The sequence below is a fragment of the Diadema antillarum genome, unplaced genomic scaffold, assembly GCF_040938485.1.
Source record: "Diadema antillarum isolate AM-2024a unplaced genomic scaffold, OU_Dant_1.0 seq00000218_RagTag, whole genome shotgun sequence".
NCBI lineage: Eukaryota > Metazoa > Echinodermata > Echinoidea > Diadematoida > Diadematidae > Diadema > Diadema antillarum.
In genome coordinates this window covers 67,793-91,530 of record NW_027271273.1, presented here as the reverse complement: position 1 = coordinate 91,530, position 23,738 = coordinate 67,793, and the positions used below count along the sequence as shown (strand labels likewise).

The 23,738-nt window shown below is 39.1% G+C and overlaps 1 protein-coding gene across 1 annotated transcript in view; it reads right to left on the bottom strand.

The window, feature by feature from the left end:
- Window positions 1–565: 565 nt before the first annotated feature.
- Window positions 566–23,738, bottom strand: part of LOC139729124 (protein sel-1 homolog 1-like) — an 85,372-nt gene continuing 62,199 nt past the window's right edge. Inside the window, exon 18 of the mRNA XM_071640054.1 lies at window positions 566–741. Within this exon, the coding sequence (XP_071496155.1) occupies window positions 607–741 (135 nt within the window). The 3' untranslated portion in view covers window positions 566–606. The remainder of the gene's footprint in view (window positions 742–23,738) is intronic.

Sequence of the window (23,738 nt, the reverse complement as noted above, 5' to 3'; positions counted from 1 at the left end):
ACTGAATGCTTGCTAAAGTGACAAGATCATTTTGAATTGTAGTTCACGCAAACCTTCAAATCAAAGACTGACTATATGTCAAGAAATACATCTTGTTCACTTTTACACTGGAACAAATCACAAAAGAGGGGGGGGGGGGGTGTGAATAATGCACAACATATCAAGCATTTGCCAGTAAAAATTAAACCACATAGAGGTATGGAACTTATCTACCTTTCACTTCGGAAAAGGGGGGCCAAAAGCACTAGGAAAATATCCCTCACTACATTAGCGTACTTTCTGCATATTCTCAACTTAAACAATGACCCCCCCCCCAAAAAAAAAAAAAAAAAAAAAAGATGCAGAGAACCAGCAATGGAGTACTTCAGAGTATTGAGTATTGAATGTGCACAAAACAAACAAACAAACAAACAAACTCACTGAATCAAAGTCACGACGGATCATCCACAGATGTGGGCGTTAAAGAGGTCACATGACAAATCAAAGATCTAGGAGACAGAACATGTGATGAGAAGCTATTGAAGACAATAAAAGGTGAAAAAAACAAAACAAAACCCAACCCATAAAGGGGCTTGGAGGTGGTGTCAGGGATGTACTCTGAGGGTCTCAGATGTAGTTCCTCCTAGCCAGGACCAGTACGCCCAGCATGATGTTGAGACCGAGGAGTAAACTGATGATGTAGACATCCCAGTACTGGCCAAAGAGCGCATCCAGATCTACTCTCTTTAGAATGTCGGAATTCTGAAGGAGAGGGAGGAGGAGGAGGAGAAGAAAAAAGGAATGCTGGCATTATCAAATTGTGATTGAAATCAAGAGAAATTGTCAGTAATGTCATTTGAGAGTCACAGCATGCATCTGCAAATGATGAACGACAGACGTATGATTTCTGTCATGAGCGTAAGTACAAAATACGGTAATGATGTCATGCGAATGCTCTGAACATGAAATAATGATATCCATCGCTTGGTAATATTCACTCAGTTCTGGTGAGATCATGTTTGGTTCACATTCTATATTATCTTTCAGGTACTAGTACTTACACATTGTATGCACATCAGCATATCCATGAGTTTAACCTGTTCTTCCCACAATTCTCTGAGAGCCTTCAATGCCTCCAAACAAGATTCTTTTTTGCCTATCGTCAAACAACAGACAAGTTTAGTAATCCGCCTGTGCAAAAGCAGTCAAACAGTACCTGGTACATGTATCCCCTTTCCACAGTCAACTGCATGTGCCATTGAACAATGTAAAATGTTAATCAGATGTGTGATATGAATAGAGCCTGTGCTGATGGACTCGCAAACTCTTTTGTTATACACTGTAAGAAGGGCATCTAAGTGGGGTCAGTGAAAGTCAAAATCTAGTGAGCTCAGCCTTGATGGCTATGCACGCTTTCATGCAAGTTTTATAGCAAAACAAATGCACTACAACGTTTGAAAAAGGTAAATTGCAGGTAAACAAAATTACACACAGTTTTGATACAGAAAAAGAACACACATTTATAGAAGAAACTCCAATCTTTTGATCAAAGTCATTTTTTCTGGCCAGCATAACATAAATGAACATGAATTTAGGCCATGAATGCAGACATGCTTGTCTACATTTGAGAACCTGGCATACCAGGTTCCCATAAGGAACAGATTTCTCTACCAGTCGCCAAGGTAATTCTGTAACTGATTGTCTCTGAAAAGAGTGACATTAAAGGGATGGTATGGTTTTGGTTGAAATGGCGATTTAGATTTAAACTTTTTACAGGATAATTAGAAACCACTTGTATGAAATATTTAAGAGCATACAATTCTAAGAGAACTTCAAAGTTCATTTAAATCAGTTTTGAAATGGTTGAGATGTCAAAAAACAAAGTAAAACAAAGTGGTCCCAATAAAAGGTAGGTCCCACATTTTATGAGGACCTCTATGTTTTTGGATTTTTCAGTTATTTCAAAACTGATTTACATCAAATAAACTTTAAATTCCTCTTAGCATGGTATGCTATTTAATATTTCATACACTAGTAAGTGGTTTCTAATTACCTCACAAAAGTTAAAACCTGAATCCCAATCTCAACCAAAACTAAACCATCCCTCTAAGCTCCTAGAATCCTCCTGTATAGAGCAATGACTGCTGTATGTGTGGCAATTCTGCACCTGTTGCACCGCAGTGGTTTGCCAAATTTCAATTCAGGAAAAAAAAGTTACATTTGTCTTGTTCTGCTTTGTTTGTAAACCACATGCTAACACAAAGATAAAGCAAGTTAAATCTAGGTGCGTGGGCACACAGTAGGTTCGACATCTATGATCTCACTCGTTTGCGATACACTTTGAAATTCATGAAGTGCTGTGCAATAAGTCTCTCTGTAATTCAATGACACTGCATGAAAGGCATCTGCCGACAAATTAGATTCATTACTAAAACTGCCTGCAGCGGCTCCTAGTCGGCGATATTGCTATCTGCACCTCATTACAATCCATGGCCAAAGACCACTGTCCATTTGCCGATAATATAAGTCATATCTGGTCAAACATGCGAGATTAAAATCTTCCAAAAGTCCCTTCACCAAGTCCCCCACTATTGATCTTCTATTGATCTACTTGCGGGTGCATCGCTTCAATTTGCATTGTGAAATATCCACCAGCTTCGCTGACATTGGGGCTCTTCTACAAGTAATATTTTGTGGAGAGTGTGTTGCCCCCAGACAGGAGTAATTCATTCATACTAAAGTAAGTCACACAGATATCTTTTCGAGTTGGATAAATTCAATTACAACAGCATTCAATGCGATATCCCATCATAAGGGGAACAGTTCCAAGAAATATGCCCAAAGACTTGAAAATGGGTTAAAAAAATGAAATATATGCTGCTGCAGTCCTCATACGATGTGGAACATTGACAACATTCTCTTTATCTCAAATATTGATACATTCTGAAGTTAATAAGATACCAATACAAGACTGGAAAATACTAATATGAGGAAAAGAATCAGAGAGTTGCAGACCGCACACTCTCAATGCACCTGGCACTGACTGACACTGAGAATGTGCATTCTCCTGGCCAACAGCACATGTCCTGAAAGAAGTAGCAGGAAATGGGCAAATTATCCCAAAATGTAGCTGAATTTAACTCACAACTGCAGTCCCTGCCTACCAGAGACAGGACAGAGAATGTAAGTTTGCACTTCCTGTGCTTTGAAAGTACAGAAGACAATACAGATGAACACCCTTTAATCAAATACTTTCCATATCGCTTACCCCACGAGACTATGTGGGAAAAAAAATAGGTTGTATTAAACAAAACAGAGGGCACATGACAAAGCAAGAGATTTACAGACAAATCTTTTGTAACAAAAAATACTTTCAGGATTATTAAAGCCAAAACATAGTTCTTGTATGCCACCAGAACTTTCCATTACTGCTCTGAAATGTAAACATATGCATAAGAAATGTCTGAAATAGCGCTGTAATAATATTTTAGTCGGGTAATGACAAAAATGCGTAACATTAGCCAAAAAGGTTCACAGTAAGTCCACAATCTGGGAGCTTACCCCATCATGGTTGCTACATAAATTTTCAAAATGGATTATCAGTAATCGACAAATTGGACCATAACAATATCTATCAATCTTCCATGCCAGCATGCAGCTTGTTCGAAATAATCACTGCACGGGCACATTCGATCATCACGTTACATTCTTTTGTCCCACAATGCTGAACGCGAGGTTAACAGGGAGAGCCTTCTGGAATAAATGTCATGTGGTACAATCGAAAGTATTCTACACTTGTGACATCAAAACACTCCATCATCCTGGCAAATTGCGTCAGTCAAGTAAGTTTCTTGGCAGTCCCTTTGAATGTAATAGAAGCAAATTAAAATGATGGAAGATGAATTTTTAGCCCTTCCAAGAACTACATTTTGGTTTCAATACCTTAATTAAGGTGGCACAGACACTCCAAAACTCAGAACAAATTGAAGAATGTGGAAAAGACACTGGGAAATCATTGTAAATAATATTCCAAGAATAACACCATCAATTCTGCCTGATATAAGACCGACAGGAGCTGGGTAAAAAATTCATTTTTTTTTTCCTGACAAAGCTTTTGGAACTCTTGGTAGTTTGATTTGCACAGTATTGCTGTCTTATGTCTATGTTTATTGTCTTGACTCATTCAGTTCTTTTAATATCTCGGCACATGCCTTTCGTGCAAAAGCTTTAATATCACAGGGATACTGAGCAAATCATGTGAATATGCTCCCCCTCCAACTGATTTAGCGAAGAAATGTAGTTTGGCAACAGCACCTACTGTAACGAGCATGATCAATGCAAATCTTAGTGTAGGCACTGTTCAACAGAATTTGAAGACAGCCATTATTCGCCCAACCCCAGAGAGGTAAATTTAGATCCAGAATCCCTTCAGATTCTCAGCAAATCAGTAGACCGAGCTGTTTTTAATCAGTTGACTACTGGATACATTATCTCAAAACAAACATCCTTTGACTCCCGTCTGTTCGAAAACAGGTCTGGGCACAATATTGAACTGCTGCTTACAAACCTAACTGATTAAATATTGAGAGAAATGGATCCAAGAAATATCACTGCTCCTGTTATGCTACGATAAATGTCATCAGCCTTTCATATTCTTGATCAAAAGATCATAATACAGCGTCTGAAAGCCATGGGCGTGGTTGGAACTGCCCTAAACTGGTTTGATATCATATCTGACAGACTGAACTTAGTGTGCTAATGCGAAGGTTAGTGATTTCCGCTCGGAGCAAACTAAAGTTAAGCTTGGTGTACCCCAGGGTTCGGCTGGTGGCCCACTTCTATTGTTTTTCCATTGTACATAACACCAACTGGAAATACCTCCCTAAAGCACTGCATCAACTGCTACTGTTATACAGATGACATCCGATTTTTTGCTTCTACCAAACTTTCATTCCCATCACTCTTGGAAGCAAGAATTAAACTTCAGTTATGTTTGGACAATCTCAGACTGGGGTTGATGTCAAACGGTCAGATGGACTCCAGTTATGTTTAGACAAATTCAAACTGTGGTTGACATCAAAAGGTACTAAATTGAATGGAAATAAAATCTGAGTTTTTGCTACATGGACCAAAACAAATGCTATCTTAAACAAATAAAAAAAATAATAATAATGTCTTATTCATCCAGGGTAGCCTCTTCAGTGTTGCCACTGCTCTACCAGAGGGCCCTGCCATTATTATTACCCCAGTGTCACCAGGTACCCATTTATACACCTGGGACGAGAGGGACATGGTACGTAGGTAAAAACATCTTGTCCAAGGATGTGAGCACTTGGTCGGGAATCGAACTTGGATACTCTGAATGGAAGTCGGGAGTCGCATCCACTATGCCACAGCGCCCCCAATTTGTCATTTACAAATGACAAATGACTGGAATGATCTCCAAAAGACCCTTTGTCAAATGTCTGCAACATGAAAATTCAAACCAAACTTGAAATGTTCTTTATTCAACCTTTAATTAGTCATGCCTTACTTGTATTTCAATTTGTTTTTCAATAGCCCTTCTGTTCCTGTTTTTCATGTCATGTATGTATTAGTATTAAAGTGCAATGAGCATCAAAAGGCAGACCTATGTGCTATACAAGAAGCCACCATTCTCATCATAACAAGACGGTGAAAACTGTGTACAATATTAGTATTACAGTATTCTTCATTCCACAGACAAAATTTCCTCAGGATTACAATTTGAGAGCACAAAGCATGCTACCTTCACATGCTTGTGTGTTTTGAAGATTTCTATAATGAAACACACTTTAACTTCGCCTAAACTATGCCTATTGATATCATATCTGATGAAATTCATGAATCTAATAATCCCTGCTAGTCATTTTGGGTGAAATGCACTGCCAAGTAAATACATTGGTGAGAGATTTAGAAAACGATGGTCAGTTTACGCAGGAAAAAAGAATGAATGAGAAATATTGAGAAAACAAGCAATTATGCAAATTGTAAGATATTGGATGAAAAAGGAGATTAAAAGATATCACATAATTAGCAGAATATAATCTTTAAAAAAATTGCTCTTGCCATCAAATATACTCCTGTACTAACATGTGCCTGTCTTAAAAGGGGCATTACTTATGCTGCATATTTGTCTCAGTAATCTCTACCCATTATTGTACTTGTCTTTACCTGGTAGTTCTGTCCATTCCACTGTTCAAGTGGTATTTTTATGAGTCCTCGATCATAATCACAAACTGAAGAAGCAAAGACCATTAGCCGGTGCAATTTATCAACCATATTCGTCGGAGATTTTGCCAGGGAAAAGTATACGATGATAATGTCATCATTTCCAAAGCGAACCGCCAACGCACATCAGAAACATTATCGCAGCAGGCAAAATCTCTTACTTGTCCCTGGGGCTTAAAGATCCAATGACTTACAGAACAACAGCACCAACAAAATCGCCTCAAGAAAAACTTTCTCATGCATAACACAGTGGCCAACCACTGCACATCTATCTACATTCACCCTACATTTTTCACAATTTGGTGACCATTCCAGCACCAACAAAGGACATAGATAAAGGAAGGAGAGAAATCGCTGTGCCTGTCACAATAATGTGATTTGAAGGAACAGCGTTAAATTCAAAATCGTATAAGCATTTCAGACAACATGAAAAAAAGTTTCAACAGCAAGTCTCGAGCGCTACCCAATGTGCAATTTCAGATGAAACTGATGTCATAATGAGCATTTACTTCCCTCTGTCAGACAGCCCCCCCCCCATCAAGAAAAAAAAACGAGAGAGAAATAGATATTATATATATATATATATATATATATATATATATATATATATATATATATATATATATATACACATACATATACATATATATATATGTATATATATACACTTGGTGATTCTATCCTTCTATAAAGAGTGCTCAATATCCTCAAATTTGATAATTTGTTAATTTGTTATAGTGTCACGCGCTATAAAGGGCGTCAAGTCAATCCGATGCATTGATCAATTGTAATTATTATTATTGCCTGATATACGTAATAATGAATGTGATTCAGTACGCGCTGGTCACTATGGTCATAGCGCGTAAACTTATGGTGTCGATGCATTGTCCAACGGTTTAATCATAGGAGTTTATAATTGGCTGATATACGTAATAATGCATATGATTAAGTGCGCACTGGTCACTATGGTCCAAGCGCGTATAGTTTGTTTCGTTTTGTTTTTGTTTTGGTATCACGCGCTAAAAATGCGTTAACTCAATCCAAATGCATTTCTGGGATGTATTTAATCATTGCCTGATGATTGCGCCTCATGGAGGTGACATGAAACTCCGAGTAGCAATAAATACGGATGAACCTGCTGTCAACCGAGTGAACTTGTTCCAATACTTCTATGTATATATATATATATATATATATACATATATAGATATATATAAATTAGGATATACAGGTACAAATATGCACATTTTCTGTCTTTACTGCAGAATTCTATAATCAAATTGAGTCACTCTTGCTCAGGAGATCATTTCCACCTGGCTACTACATCTCTCACCACATGTGCATTAATGCAGGTATCATAGCTGGAACCTATGAGTACTAGTACAACTCTGTATGTAGGTAGGACTGGGGGGTGCCCGGGGAGGCCCATGTGCGCTGCTCGCTGGTAATGGTCTGCTGACAGGCTGAGTGTTTTCCATAAAAGAGGGCTTCTTCATTATTCTTTCTTGAGTAAACAACCTGACTCACTTCACTAAATTTGAGACCGGTCGCAAACTCGTGCGCTGCAGTTATCAGGTGTTAAATGGGGAACTGAAGGGGGTGGGGTAGAGGTAGGAGTTGATGGCAATGTGAATATTGATTTATATCTTGTCATTTCTATCAACATGTTACTAGTTGAAAAGAAATTTGAAACATTTCATATGATACAATATCTAATGAAGATATTAAGTCATTGTATGCAGGCAGAGATTAAAATAAAAATTATCCAATATTACATTTTAAATGACATATTCTTCTTTCACTTAACAATCTTGATTATTTGCTTAGAATACATGTATGTACAATACCCCCCAAAACAAAACAAAACAAAACAAAAGAAAGAGCATTTCAAACGACGTGTCTACATTGATATCCAAGACTTATTTGCATAAAGCCTTGCAACTATTTTGTATAACACTATTACTTCAAAATTTTCAAATATTGGCACGGCTGTAATGACTACAGTAAGTCACTATACTGCCTCATCAGTGCACAGTACAAATCTGCAAAATGAAAGGAATTAATGGCCTGACTTGATGATAAAAACGAGTCTAAAGCAAGTCAAAAACAACTAAAAGCCTAAAAAGGCAATAACCGAAGAAAATAAAAAGACAACAAAAAGAAACAAAAGTTCAGCCAAAGAGGTTACAGACGAAAGGAATACACACTGTGTCGATCTTGGGTTCTGCTGAGCCTGATTCGACATTCCTGACCTGCTGCTTTGGTAAGTGTCACATGATAGTGATTACTCTAATATAAGACTGCATTATAAATGAGCAATAATCCAGAGGGTAGCCAAGCTATATGGATGTGGTCCCATGAATGCCAAATAAGATCCTTGATACCTAGCAGTCAGGATTTTCTCCTTGGATGAAAATACAAATACGACATAGCAGCTCTCTATTCAGTTTGCACACAAACAATTCACCCGATTGTGATTTTTCTCACAACAGAAATTTTCTTTGGACCTGTTCTTGGTATATATTTAGGGTGATATGTTTTGGCACGTCACCCCCAGTGGATATAAGTTCTGTCTGTGCCCAAATATTTGAGAAAAATGAAAATTAGTGACATTTTGTGAACAAAACAAATAGAGAGCTGCTTAACACCTAGATCACACAGACTTGCCAATTTGCCCTACTCTCTGAACTTTTTCAATTCATAACTTTTTATATGTGTCTGATTTTTTTCCACCACATTTGCACTAATTTACTTGTCTAATTTAATGGTTTTCATACAAAGCAACAAATTATCCGGCTGGATTCTTTTTTCCTTTAAAGCATCTAAGATTAAATGCCATGTTTTGAAGAGCAAGGCCACACTCTTAATCAGACAAGTGATCGGGATACACAATGCTCGACGATGTCAACTTCTCTAATGCACATATCAAATAAACACTTATGATCTACGATTACGACGTCAAGAAATCCAACATGGCTTCTCAAGAGTGGGAGGCAGAAAATTGGGGGCACTTCAAAAAAAAAGAAGAAGAAAGAAAGGGGGGGGGGGGTTAGAGGAAAAAACAGAATAGTTGAAGGCATGTTCTTACACAGATGAAGCAAATGTAACATGACACTTGTATGTCTTGGGTCAAGTCATCAGCTTTCCGCTAAAAGTTCGTGGAAACCACCGCCTTCACAACTGGTGGCTACTTGTATACATCAGTCTTCTGATGTTGAGAGGGTGAACGTGAAGTACGTAATTGGTTACCTGATTATAAGTCTGGAGAGTAGAGATGCAGAGTAAATTATCGTGATACTCTAAAAACCAGCCTTCATGTAGCTATTAACCTCTGTACTATTTTCTCATCTCTTCCCTCCCCCTCTCCACATTTATCAATCTATCCATCTATCTTGACATCTGCCTATCCATCTATCGTTACATTTGTCTATCCATCTATCTTTACATCTGTCTATCAATCTGTCTTTACATTTTGATCTTTACTTATAACTTCCTACAATGTTTCAATTCAATTCAATTCAATTCAATAGTTCATTTATTTCCATCAAAGAGAAAAAAAAAACATAATTCAAAGCGGTACAAGTTGTCAATTTGACTTTCATTCATCTGATACGGACAGTTCATCGAACACAATATAAAGCATGTGCACGAATGATATTATGACCAAAAAATGCACACTTTGTCATGGTTTGTAAAAAAGGGTAATCATAACAATGTTATGATTAGACTGATGAAATATCCCTCAGGGAAATCATGTCTGCCCTTGGTGACAGGATGTTCATGTTTAATGCTGCTCCCAGATTGTGGAATAATCTCTCCCTGTTGTCAAGGCAAACAGAGTCATGATTGTGAGACCAGGTTGAAAACTCATGTTCTTTTGATAATGCACTACATAATTTGCATTATGAACCTGTCATGACTGTTATTTTGTAAAGTGCAGTAGAGCACATTTTCATCATAGCCACGCAATATGAATGTCTTTTATTATCATTATTATTATTATCATTATTATTATTGTTATTATGATTAATACTATTATCATTATCATCATCATAATTACCTCTCTATCTTGCTTTGCATCAATTTTTTTCTTTCTCTCTCATTCTATCATCTACTGATCTATCTATCAACCTACCATTCATTCTATCTATCTATCTGTGGCGCTGTGGCATAGTGGAAACAACTCCCGACTTCCGATCGGAGGATCCGAGTTCGAATACTGCCCAGTGCTTACGTCCTTGGACAAGATGTTTTTACCCACTTTGTCCCTCTCGACCCGGGTGTATAAATGGGTACCTGGCAATGCTAGGGTAATAATAATAGCAGGGCCCTCTGGTAGAGCAGTGACAACACTGAAGAGGCTACCCTGGGTAAATAAGACCTTATTATCATTATTATTATTATCATTATTATTATCATTATTATGATCATTATCATTGTTATTATTATTATTATTATTATTACTATTATTATTATTATTATTATCATTATTATTATTATTATCAATATTATTATTATTATTATTATTATTATTATTATTATTATTATTATTATTATTATTATTATTATTATCATTATCATTATATCTATCTATCTATCTATCTATCTATCTATCTATCTATCACTTTCCTTCGAACATGTAGTTTGTCAGAGGATGCTACAAGACTTCTTCAACCAGTCTTCGGCATTCTATCAGTGCTATCATCCCTACATGCCCCCCCCCCCCCCCCCAGAAAAAAAGAAAGAAGAGATACAAGAGGTATGTCTGTACCACTGGGTTGAGGGAGCCGAGGGATGATGAGATACATATGCTACATGGTCTGCTTGCAATTAGATCAAATCTTCACAGCACAGCGTTTGTTCTTGGTTAAAGGAACTGTATCATAGGGAGACTATGTAATGTGTAGGTTGGCCAGTAGCAGAATATTGGGAATCTCTTTACTGCTTTAGAAAACACTCACACAACAGGCTCCTGTAAGCAGCTCAAATTGGAGAAGAATACTGAGCAGTTTTAGATTTCTATCAGCAACCTCCTAGTCTATGGGTAGGATTCATAGCATATTCCCTTCAGCACACATATTAGCTGACAAGCAATTCTATTTGGCAGACCTGCACTGGTCCTGGTTTTCAAGTTTACCACAATGGGCAACAATGAAGATCGATTTAATTGAAGAACCGGTTAACATGATTCTTCTTTGTATGCAATATATAGAACAAATTTATACTTCCTCTTATAAAATGGCCTATTGTCTCCCCTACCCCTCCCACCCCATATCCTGCAGAGTTAAGTGCTTACAAGATCAGAATAGAAGTTAGCAACACTGTTGCTAAATTATTTAGGGAGTCAGAAATGTTTGATAATCAATAAAATTGACCTCCCTCCCATTAACTAGCTGATCTGTAGACCACTCATCAGCATCATCCTATTCCAAGGCACCTCCAATAGCAGGGGAATAGAGAGCTTTAAGTCCAATGAATGCACTTTCTATTCTACTTCATTTCTATCCCTCCCTCCAGCCATCGTATATTGTGCAGAATGAGCTCTCTCTCTTTTTTTTTTCTCCCTCCCTCCTCTTTCTCTTTCCTTGCCCCACCCCCTCTGCTCTCTGTCTGTTTCCCTCTCACTCAATCTCTCTAACCGTTAACTCTAAATCGTGTAGAGCAGTCTCAAGTCGGCAGCTTGGGTATCCAACCAGAGAGGCTCTGGAAGGACGATGCAAACAGCTCTGGAGAACGTCTGAACGACGCTCAAGAGCCATTCCTCTCCGCTGCATCCTGGGGAGGAACCACTCGCCGATGCACTGTGGAAAACTGTGGAAGACCCGTCCGCCACATGTTCTGTTTCCAGCCATGATTTCCCATTTCTGCAGCCACTCTTTCCCATCCCCTCCGATCCCTTTCCTCTCCCTGCCCCCTCCCCCTTCCCCTCCCCTCCTCCCCCCCCCCCCCTTCCCAAATTGATCCATCCATCCATTGACATACACATCTGAGGTGTATTACAGTCTTGGCATGTAGATCCAAATGTGTGGTCCTCTCTGCTGACTTTAAATTCTCATGTCCTACACCATCTCCCTTTAAAGGCACATAGACCCGGTAGTTTAGTCGAATGAGTACACGGAAGGACGGCGCAAGTTCCCTACACACAACTACGAAAGGACTCCTCTTTAATGCTTACGCTTAGACCAATTTCCACCAGTCCGCTGAACCGGGTCTACACATCTTTAAAAGAGAGAAGACCAGAAATACAAGAAATACATGCCTTTTTTTTTTTTGTCCCTCTTGATGACCAGAAATGACAGATTCTAAAATAAAATAAATACAATCTGTGCTTTAAAAAAAAAGAATCAACCACCTAAATCACTTTGTGTTATTGTTGTTGTTGAGCATCTTTCATGATTTCCATGAGTTAACCTGTTCCTTACGGGAACCTGGTACACCAGGTTCCCAAGATGAAGACAAGAGTGCCTGCTTTTGTGGCCTGAATTCATGTTTCTTTGTGTTATAATGCCCCCCCCCCCCCCAAAAAAAAAAAAAAGTCGGTTGGATAAAAAGATTTGAGTTTATTCCATCAGCATTTGTTGTCTTTCTGTTGAAAAAAAAATGCATATATATCATAGTATTGTTTACATTTTTTCTGATTTAGTTTGCGCTTGCTCTGCTATAAAACTCGTATGAACATGTACATTAGCAATCAAAGCTGAGCTCAGTAGATTTCTAAGTTCGCGGACCCCAGTCATCCCATTCAGGTGCCTGGTTTTGTGTAGAACAAAAGAGTCTGTGAGCCCATCAGCGCACACTCTATTCAGACATGTATCGCACCCGATCGATATTTTCATTGTTCAAAGGTACATGTAGTTGACCATGGAGAGGGGATACATGCACCGCTTGACTGCTTTCGCACAGGTGGATTACCAACCCGTCCGTTCTCTGTCGACGGGCAAAAAGAATTTCGTTTGGGGGCATTAAAGACACTCAGAGAATTGCGGAAGGAACGGGTTAACCTATTAGTCACTGAAACACCCAGAACCGCCTGTCTGTTTTTTTATTAATAGTTTTATGCTTTACCATTTTTTTTTCATATAGAATATATAATTATGTAATTTGAAAAAGGTCAACAAATGTATGTCTGAATTACGTCTGAGACACCACTCTCTTGATAAAGTCTTGGGCTTTCAAATAAACATAACAGACAAGATAAGCACGCAGAGAGCTATTTCATATCATTTAGAAAGTTGTCGAAATGAGAACAATATTGCTGTACCTTCCTGTGAACCACAGGCCATAATGTAAAGAATCTTCAGTGGCTAAAGGGTTAAGCATCAACTTTCCTGAACAGCAAACTCATGTTTCCAATTGTTTCCTTCACAACTAGGAAGATATCAGCTGTATGCAGCTCAAGAACACCGGGACCTTTCAAATGTCAAGAAATCACCTGTGATAAAATGTATAACTGCGGCATGAAAGAAAGGGTATGATGCAGTTATAAAGAAAAAAAAATCAACAGTTGGTGAGTTTCATTAACGGTATACCCTCCCCCTCAAAAAAGAAAAAAAATAGATAATGGAACTCATAAATAAAGCATCTTAATTGGCCATTTGAGGTCGTCAGCATTACTACCGACAACCCTAAACATGAGCAGTGGCAAGAGATGGTGTTATCGACTGTGATTACCATCTCGACAAGAAGTTCGTGCACATAAACAATGTTTGTCTTCAGAATCACATTCTTGCATGCTTCCGTTCGTATATTACGGTCATTGAGATCTCCACTTTGAAAGGGGTAGAGCCAAATGTTAATGGTAAGAAATGTATGTTTGGCAAATAAACTAACCCAGCCTGCACCATTGCAGCTGATGTGAGGATCATTAGGCAGCTCTTGTAACATTAGCTCCTGCAACTCCCTCCAAATTCATTGTAAAAGCATCTGCAGCTACATGTAGGAAGTCTTGGATTCTAACAGTCGGCATAATCCTAATTGCAAGTCTTTATGGGACTTGGGCCCATGCAGCATGGTCATTACAAATGGGAGAGAGTATGTCTGCCCCAACTGAGTGACCATTAAAAGAGGCCTTTGCCCGGGCAGAGCGACGGGGCAACTCTTCTTGCGGTGAGCCGCTCCGGAGGGTCTCTGTCAGATTTTCACAACTTCTGCCATATCACAAGATGGGTGTATGCACCTAAACTAGATCATTGCCACCAACCTACCCAATCCCCTTCCCCTCTGGTTCATTGCAAGGAAAAACAACAACAACAACAACAGCAATAAACCACAGTGCGCATCAAATGACAACAAGAAACCACATGGGCTTCAAACAACAACAACAAACCACAGTGCTAATAATCTATTTTACACGGAAATTTGGTTTGCATAGCAACAGAGTATGTGAGCAATGGAGGTATGAATGGCAAAGCAGATCAACATTACACTTTTTTTTTTTGGGGGGGGGGGTTTCCTCCTAGATGACAGAGACTAGTAGAAGGAAAAACAAACTCAGCAAACAACAACAAAGTGAGAGATATTCACAAACTTGTGATATTTGTCTCGAGTCAGTCCACATCTAATTCTAGCTTTAAAGACCACAGCATCGCCCATGGGACGTGCAAGAGTCGGCCGCGCAGCAGATATGGCAGTGGTCAGTTTACATCTACACAAATAGAGCATGCTTCTCTCCTAACCAAGTGGAAACCAAATGACCTTTATAGACACTACAAATGATTGAAACAAACAAAAGAATATATAAATGTCAGAGGTTATCATTTTTTTTTTTTAGTGAGGGCGATTTCAAAAGAGGAAGGGAATGTGGGTATGGGAACTATGGGCTCATAAATGGTTAAAGAATCAACAGAGAAACTTGGAATGGTGAGTTGATGGGCTGTCCTCTATCAATCACGGATATAAAAGGAGGTGTTAAGAGCAAACTGAAGTGTTTTGGGATGATTGCTCCAGTCTCATGACCACCTTAATCTTGATAATGACCATATGATGACGTTGCTTTAATTAAAAAAACAAAAGAAAATGTGAAGGGTAGCAAATCACACTCTTTACACTACTCATAGGCTCTGCTGTTACTCGAAAGATAGGTCGGTCAGTTCAGACTAATCTACAGTCCCTTCCGAATATTAACATACATTTAACATACATGCTGCTGCAAAGCATAGTTTGGAATATTTTGGTATAAAAATAATCAGAGGTTTATGTCAAAACCATGCCAGATACCTTCTTTTTTCTCGGGATCAATGGGCAGCAAGATAATATCACTCTTGAAGGAACAAAATGGCAAAATCGACTTCAAAAGGCCGACTTGGTGCGACATGTTACAAAAATATGAAGCTATGAAAAAATTCCAGAGGGAAATACATTGCTTAATGCTCCCCCCCCCCCAAGAAGTAAAAATATGTACGCAACAGAATTTACTGTCCTTGATATTTACCACAGGCAGTAAATGGTTTATCAGTAAACTGTGTTTCACCATAGTGATATTTCTTCACAGCTCTATTGACAGTAACAGCATCATATTCAAAATTGTATCTTTTCAATGCACTGGAAACAGCATCACACAGCTCTGTCAGCGAGATTCAACAATATCTGAAACTGAGCCACTAGAATTCTTGTTAAAAGAGCATCTGTGAGCACAAACTGCACTTATATGTAGTTTGAGCTGCATCAATATCCATCTATGAAAGACAAAGCAAAAAAAAAAAAAAGAAAACCTCCAGTTTGCAGCATTAAAACCATTATCAGTATCTGCAAACTATGCTAAGAACATCAAAGCCTAAAACACAGAAATACCAAACTACCACAAAGATGCACACATAAAAAAAAAAATAGAAAAGATGGTGTGGTTTTACAATGAAAGTATTCTGTACATGTTTCCAGTCGCTGAACTACAAAAGGTAGGGGAAAAGTACAGTTACCTGAACACAAAAGCACAGACTTGTGCATTCATTCTGAACATCAGTCTGCGGCACTCGGGGACATAATTGTGAATAGACGTAAAAAGGGGGGAGGGGGGAGGAGCAAATCTCTATCAGCATGAAAATCATTCCTTGAATCAAAATAATGCCCACTCATTCGAATCCCTCTCCAAACCCCCCTCCGTTGCCCCCTAGCCAGTCAATCCAAGGTGGGGGGACAGCGACGTGAATGCCCATTGTAAGAAATGGCTTCCAATGGCCACAAGCTAAAACATTTTACGATTTGATGAGTTGCGGCGAGAGGAAATTGCACAGCCTTTGGATGGCTTTTGGCATGCATCGGCAGTACACAGATCTCCTAACAAAGAGGCTCTTGAGAAGAAGACAAAAACAAAATGAATACAAGATAGAGATGACAAGAATGAAGATAGCCACAAGCATTGAGCAAGAAAAAGAAGAAAAAAATGTGCATGGTGGTGTTGTTTTGGAAATGGTTACTTCTGCAATCCAGTTGTTTCCCCCCCCCCCCCCACGTCAGTCATATCAGACTTTTACAAAGGGCAATCCATCATGGCTAAGAGCTGAAACAACAGAGACTTCAACAAATATCTGTCTCTGAAGGAATTCAGAGCACTTTGGGAGCCATCTGGTCTCTGAAAAACCACAAATCCACCTCGACTTTTTGCCATGGGACTCGGGTTGGGGGGCATAGAAGTGTCAGACATTCCCGGATGGGGACGGGAACGAGTTTGTTTGCCCCCTTTACCCACATATCGCTGGACCCCATTCACCGTCATCAGATGTGCGCTCTGTGCACAAACAGTGATGAGACATCATAGGTTGTTCTTACACGAACCAAGAGTGTGTAATTTGAATCATGATTTTAGTGATGAATCACTAGAATCGCATATTCAAATAACACATTTTTGTCGTGTGTAATGCAAACTAGAATTGCAGCAGGTTTAATATTGAATTGTAATTCAAATCATAAAATTAAAATGATGGTCCGGAGATGTTTTCCAGTAATAATAATCTCTAAGATTACAGACCAAACTGTTGTGAGTATGGACTGACTTCCAAATCATGTTTTCGGGGGAAGGGGGGGGGGGTGGCGGAGCTTATGGTGACCTGTCAACCGCCTCCACAGAGAAACTGTGCTTCTCACAGCTCAAGAGTGATTGACGGGAACTCAGAAAGAAGCCACACCTCCTCTCCTTGCTCTGATATTCAAAACCGCAGAATCCGCGAAGCCTTCATTGGTTGTGTGTATGGACAATACTTCTAATCGCAATTGTAATCGTAATTGTAACTCAGCATTCTAATCACAATTGTAATCGTAATTGTAACTCAGCATTCTAATTCTCGACCCATGTGAAAACGGTCACATGCATGGCTTCTTCCGCACAGGCAACTGATTCAGTTTGCAATTTCAATGTAACCAACTCCCCACTCATGGCAGATGCGGTTGTACAGGCGTTTTCATCGGGTTGTTGATCGGGACTGTAACACAAAAACCTCTTGCTGGAGCTAACCTTAGTGCCCCCTCAGGAAGTAAGGTATGTGACATGCACATTGCACTATGAACACTCAGCAACCAACTCAACTCCCATTGCACTTTCAGAAAACAGAACGGAGAAATACCAAGAAACTTGCTTCTTCTTTGATATGGTGGCAGGGGGAGGGGTGAGTGGAGACAAACTTTCTTTCAGGTCAGGAGCCATTTTAACGCTTCTGAATATCAATTTCTCATGCTCACATAGCACTGTTATATATTGCACAGTTACAAGATAAAATTCAAAGTACTGTAAAAGTGGAAATTTTCTCGGTGCTGAAATTTTCGCGCATTTTGCGCAACCAGAAACTAGCACGAAAATAAAAGCACACGAATATGTTTGTTTGCCATATGTTCCTGTGCGTGATGTTGTGATTCCGCGGAATTAAAAACACGCGAAACTCTTTTTACCCAGCTGAGCGCGAAAAATTAGTCGCGCAAAAATATCCACTTTTACAGTAGTCAAAGCATTAGCATACAATATCTGATGGATGCATCCTCTTCTCTCTCTCTCCCTCTCTCAATTCGTAGAAGCTTTCACCTGTATTGGAACAAAGGTTGACCATCAAGACCGGACAAACACTGATGGGAGAAATAATGACTGATTGATTTCAAAAATCTCTCCATAATGAGATATTAATATCCACTGATTTGCCAACTATTGTACCTTGTATGAGACATTCCTGTGTTGCTCTTTCATTTCACATTTCAAAGAAAAACAAGAAAAAAAAAAGGGGTGACTCTCTTTCGACCAAATGTGTTCCAGTTTCTGTTACATACATAATAGCAGATAAAGAAACAAAAAGAAATGGGTTGCAGTAATGCGTGCAAAAAAAATTACATGACATTGCTGATGGCGTCACAGACATTAGCTCAAATTAATATCATTTTCATACATCTCTACAGATGATTCTCCCTGGTACTGTCTCGCATCCTTTTCTGAGTTGCCAATTTGGCTTGATCGCAATTTCTTTTGTTGGGTGTACGAACGCAACTCGCATCGTGAAGATCTTAAATCGATGTTTACGAATACCTCCGCAACCCAAGATACCACTTAACATCATTAATACATCAAAACATCCTGTGCTTTAAACCACTTTGACAAAAGCTTTCACAGATAAGTTTTATTTACTATACAGCTAGCATTTGTTGTATCCACTTGTGGCTTTATATTCTTTGCCTATTTGTCAAGTCTGATGGCAGCTGTCATGTTTTATTCATTTCTCTTCAGGAAATGAGCTACATGTATGACTTATCCATTTGGGGATTTGGTCTGTCAGCAGAGAATACCTTTTTTTGAATAAAGTAGTATGTGGTTGAAAATCATATGCGGGAATTCCAAAGGCTTCTGCCTATTCTAGGCTTGTCAAGTGTACATTTACAGCAGGTTGCTTTATGACATCCATGGAATCATATCACATCAAATGATATTTGGGGGCTGACAACAGAGATACAGCATGTCAGTGAAAGTGAAATAAGCGCTTTCTACTTTGGGAGAAAGCGATCAGAGGTTTCAACTGATTGAGGAATTGCCTTTCAGTGACATAAATAAACACCAAGTTGAGTAATAGCCATGATAAAAGAAAAAACCACAGACCTACATGAAAACATACTCTAGTGGAATACAAACCAATGACCTCTTGATTGCCATGCGGGCGTCATGTGTATGACTATTTTAAAAAATATTTTTGCAATGATGGCTATTACTCAAACACTGAATGATCGGTCTTTATATACCAGTGAAGGGCAATTAGTCAATCAGTTGCAATAAAAACAACTGAATGCAAGAATCATTAATCTGAATGATCAAAGGTTAGTATCTTCACTACATGAGGATTCTGGCCTGAGACTCTGCTTCTGCATATAACAATTGGAATATCTACAATGTCCAGTACATTTCCAATCTGCAAGTAGATCTCCAAACACAAAAATTATGAAGAAATGCTGCAATCACTGTTCACTGTTGCTATTGTTTCTCTATATACATGTGTAATACATATATCTCACATACTGTTTGGCTACCTTGCCATGACAAGCTGGTGAAGGTGAGCCTTCATAAATTGAGCATCAACCATGGCATTAATTGGTGGTGCAATTTCACCTGCACATGAAGAATTGAAATAATTGTAGTGGGAATGCCAAGCGCAACCCAATCACTAGGCCAAGAACCAGGAGTGCTTTTGGGGACCCTTTGGTCAGGTCAGGGACAATTCCACTTCATGCATAAACGGGGAAAGAAAATGTTGTTCCTCATGTAAGACGCTAGATGACAACTGTGGTCTAATTCTTTACAACTGTGATGCCTTTTTCCAAAGGAAGAGAATACAATGGAACAAAATCTGTTAAAAAACGTCCAGCTGAAAATATGTTCGGCAGCTGAAGTCGCACATGCTCAACACAAGGCCTCAAATCATTACATCCAGCCATCCGCGCATCACGCAGCCAGGGAGGAGAAAGACTCGCATCCTGCTCACGATAATTTACCTGAGGCGTAGAGTTACGAGCCGCGGCTGCCGAAAAATTCTTGGAGGGCTGCGCTGATGGATAACGTTTTGCTATTGCAATGGGCTGATCACATGACGACACGGACTCCCGTCGTGTCGGCCAAACTACCCCTAGTTCTTGACAACTGCAATCTGATCAGCAGCCGTGAAGTGGTTTGGGGTGAAATGGAATCCCAGCTTTTCAAACCTCGCACAATACCACACACTAGCTTTAAAAAAAAAAAAAAAAAAATTCTGTTGAAATGGCAATCTCCCGATGTGTGCAAATCTTAACACGGCTGATTTGCCATCGACAGCACCATTCTAAACGGTATAAGAGACCCTGCTTTTTCTACTCTTCCAATTGCCATAAAACTTCTCCTTTTTCCCACGCTAAGTTATCAGAGTAAATTCCATTTAATTCTACCTCCTCCTTCTCTCTCTACCTACACAGGAAGAAAGGCAATGTCCTCGTCAAATCATTTCACTTTCACGGAAAAACTGCAGTATTTCTTGATAGCATTCAAAGACGATAAATAAGTGTGCTCAAAATAACACAGTTGTGATGAACATAAATATTTGCAATGATGATACAATTCTATAAAAAAGAGGCTCAGCTATCATTTTGATTTCGACGTAATTTCATATCCATCAAAATCAAAACATAATTTCCAATGTACAATGCCATTCCAGTAAAAATTTTTAAAACTAAGAATCCAAAATATTTTGCTCTGCCAATGACGACTAGTTGTTATTGTAACCTCTTCTATAATCCTGGGAATACTAGTACTCCTTTTCCTGAGATTTGATCTTATTTCAAGCAATGTTTCAACAAAGCAGTTTGCTTGGAAAGTCACACTTTCTTTTAGAATGTTTGCTGTTGAGTCTTTTTGTCGCAATCATCATAATGATAAGAAGACCACAAAAGTGCAAAATTAACAATTTGCATCGATGTCCAACCAACTGCCATTCACAAAAATATAGGTACGTGAAAATATCAATTTTCAATACAGTGTTGAAATGAGTAAGCAGAGCATTTGCCTTCTGTCATTTATGAACTGGGAGGGCAGTAGCCTCAGATGTCATCATCAATACAATACATGACCACTGATTCCAAGCAGAGCAACTCCATCACTGAAATACTAGAAAAGAAAAGTCCCGACAGTCACAATGTTGAAAGCACGCACACGATTTGTTGACATCCGGAGCACTTGATCAGGATATCAAAAAACAAGAGCAGGAGGGAAGTGGGGGGGGGGGGGAACGAAAAAGGAGAAAAAAAGAAGAGAAAAAGGATAGAACCTGCTCAAGGGCTCTATCCAGATGATGCACTTCGAGTTTCATTTCTGCCTAATTCATCAAAAGGAAGCCCCATCTATCATTCGATATCCTTGACGGAGAATCATCCTATCCCATTACTGGTAACTCGACTGGACTCACCATGGAAGAGACTTTGCATTATGAATGGGTGTCATGCGCATTTTTTCACAGTTCACTGACAAAGTTGAGAAAATGCTCTTCCCATCCTACCCTTTCCCCCCCCCCCCCCCCAAAAAAAAAAAAATCTAGCGTCTGCAGGAAAAACGAAATGTCTGGTGCCCAAGGTTATATGTTAGTTCAACAGGCCTCAAATCATGAACGCTTTGGTATGAAGCCATGCCTAGATTACACCCGACATTTAGAAATGCTTGATCTACTTTCAAAGAAGTGGAAATGCACGTATGGCAGGAACATGTGGACGAAGCAGACTCTTCAACAGGCACATCTCTCATGTCAGTTAATGAAATCAGGATTTGGGGGTGGGGAGTAACCACTGCATGTGGACCAGTAGTTCTATTAAATTTGAATTTTAGACATTTCTTCATCAGACAGATCGTGCTTGACAGCCAGAAAGCCTCCCCGAGGCTCATGCAAATCTGCAACGACTCGTAGACGCGACAAGTCCGGATTCTACAGTTTATGATCACGTAAACGGCAAAAATTTGTTATAAGGTCCCGAGGGGAAAAATATCCATGAAGACAACATGAACGCCAGCCCATTTCACGGAGACCAACTGCCAGAACAAACTCATTTCTTCAGTTTGTTTTCATGACTCTTATTCCTTCAATATAACTTTTGTAATTCAAGGCTGACAGTTACAGTTTCCCTACTTGCCACATCAGACAATGGCAACCCCAAAACATAAACAGGGCAAGTGCTTTAACATCCTACTAGCCTGACAAGGAAGTTTGGTAGCGTTGATGCAGGCACACCTTCGACTGTGTCAATCACCCTATTACTAGACAGTACTCATTTCACTCTAAGTGCCAAGTACTTTGTTGTTAAATGTTCTTTCTTATTTTTTCTTTGTTGTTGTTGTTGTTGTTGAACATAATATGCATACATTAACTTGAACAGCACAACTCGGTCCCTTGGGGCAGCAGTTTTGTCCTCTGCTTGAAAGATGCCGCAAATTGAAGACATTGTTTTCCATTGATTTCTTGAGTAATTTCCGGATAGCGGTGAGGTGATCAATCAAATATTATGAACAAGCAAGCAACAATACATCACAGGACTTCCTTTCCTTCTGATGGGTGGCAGAGAACCATCCTCGGTGCTTTGTCAGTGGTAAATAGCCACTGCAACGGTCAACAACATGGCCGACACCCCCGCGCCGAAAAACAAGAAGACGGACGAGTCGAAACTACGAGGAGTTCTCACCTCAAGATTCGTCATGCAACCACTGATTAGTGACGTCTTTTCCCGGGGGCATGATGACGCCACAGCCTTGGAACGCAAAACTGTCATTAGAAATTAATGCTGCACTTGATTTCTTCGGTGAGCTACTGGGATGATGAGAGGCATGCTTTGTTGCATCTGGTTGTGGGATTATTGGAAGAAATGTACCCAACATACGTGTAGTTTCTTGTATGTTCTCACAATACAAATAGCTGCAAATGTCTATCATGTTTGTGATTATATTTCAACCAAGTGCAAAGTCATAAAATCTTTTGAAGCATTTTGTTCAAATTGACATTAACTTCCTGTTCTTCTCTTTTTTCTGAACTTCAAAATACAATCTGAGCATTTACAGAAATAACAATGGAGGATGCACAGTACCCACTGATTCTAATGATTATTCACATGTGAAAAATGATATCTGATGTTAACAACTTTTGAACTTAGCTCTGTACCGTAATGTCTGTGTGCATTACATCAAAGTGCATTCAAATGTGCCACCCAACTTCAGTTATCCAGTCATGTTGGATCCAGATCAGTGATATGGCCAGATAAGGGAGATCTGCTCACACACACAACACTTTCTAGCAGGCTCTGCTGGGGTATAAGCAATAATCTTTTCTTTTTCTTGATTTACACAATATTTACATGATTTTGAGATCTGCTCACACACACACACAGCACTTTCTAGGAGGCTCTGCTGGGGTATAAAATAAAACAATAATCTTTTTTTTTTTTTGATTTACCCAACATTTGCATGCTTCATGAGATCTGCATACTTACACACACACACACAGCACTTTCTAGCAGGCTCTGCTTGGGTATGAGATAAAACAATAATC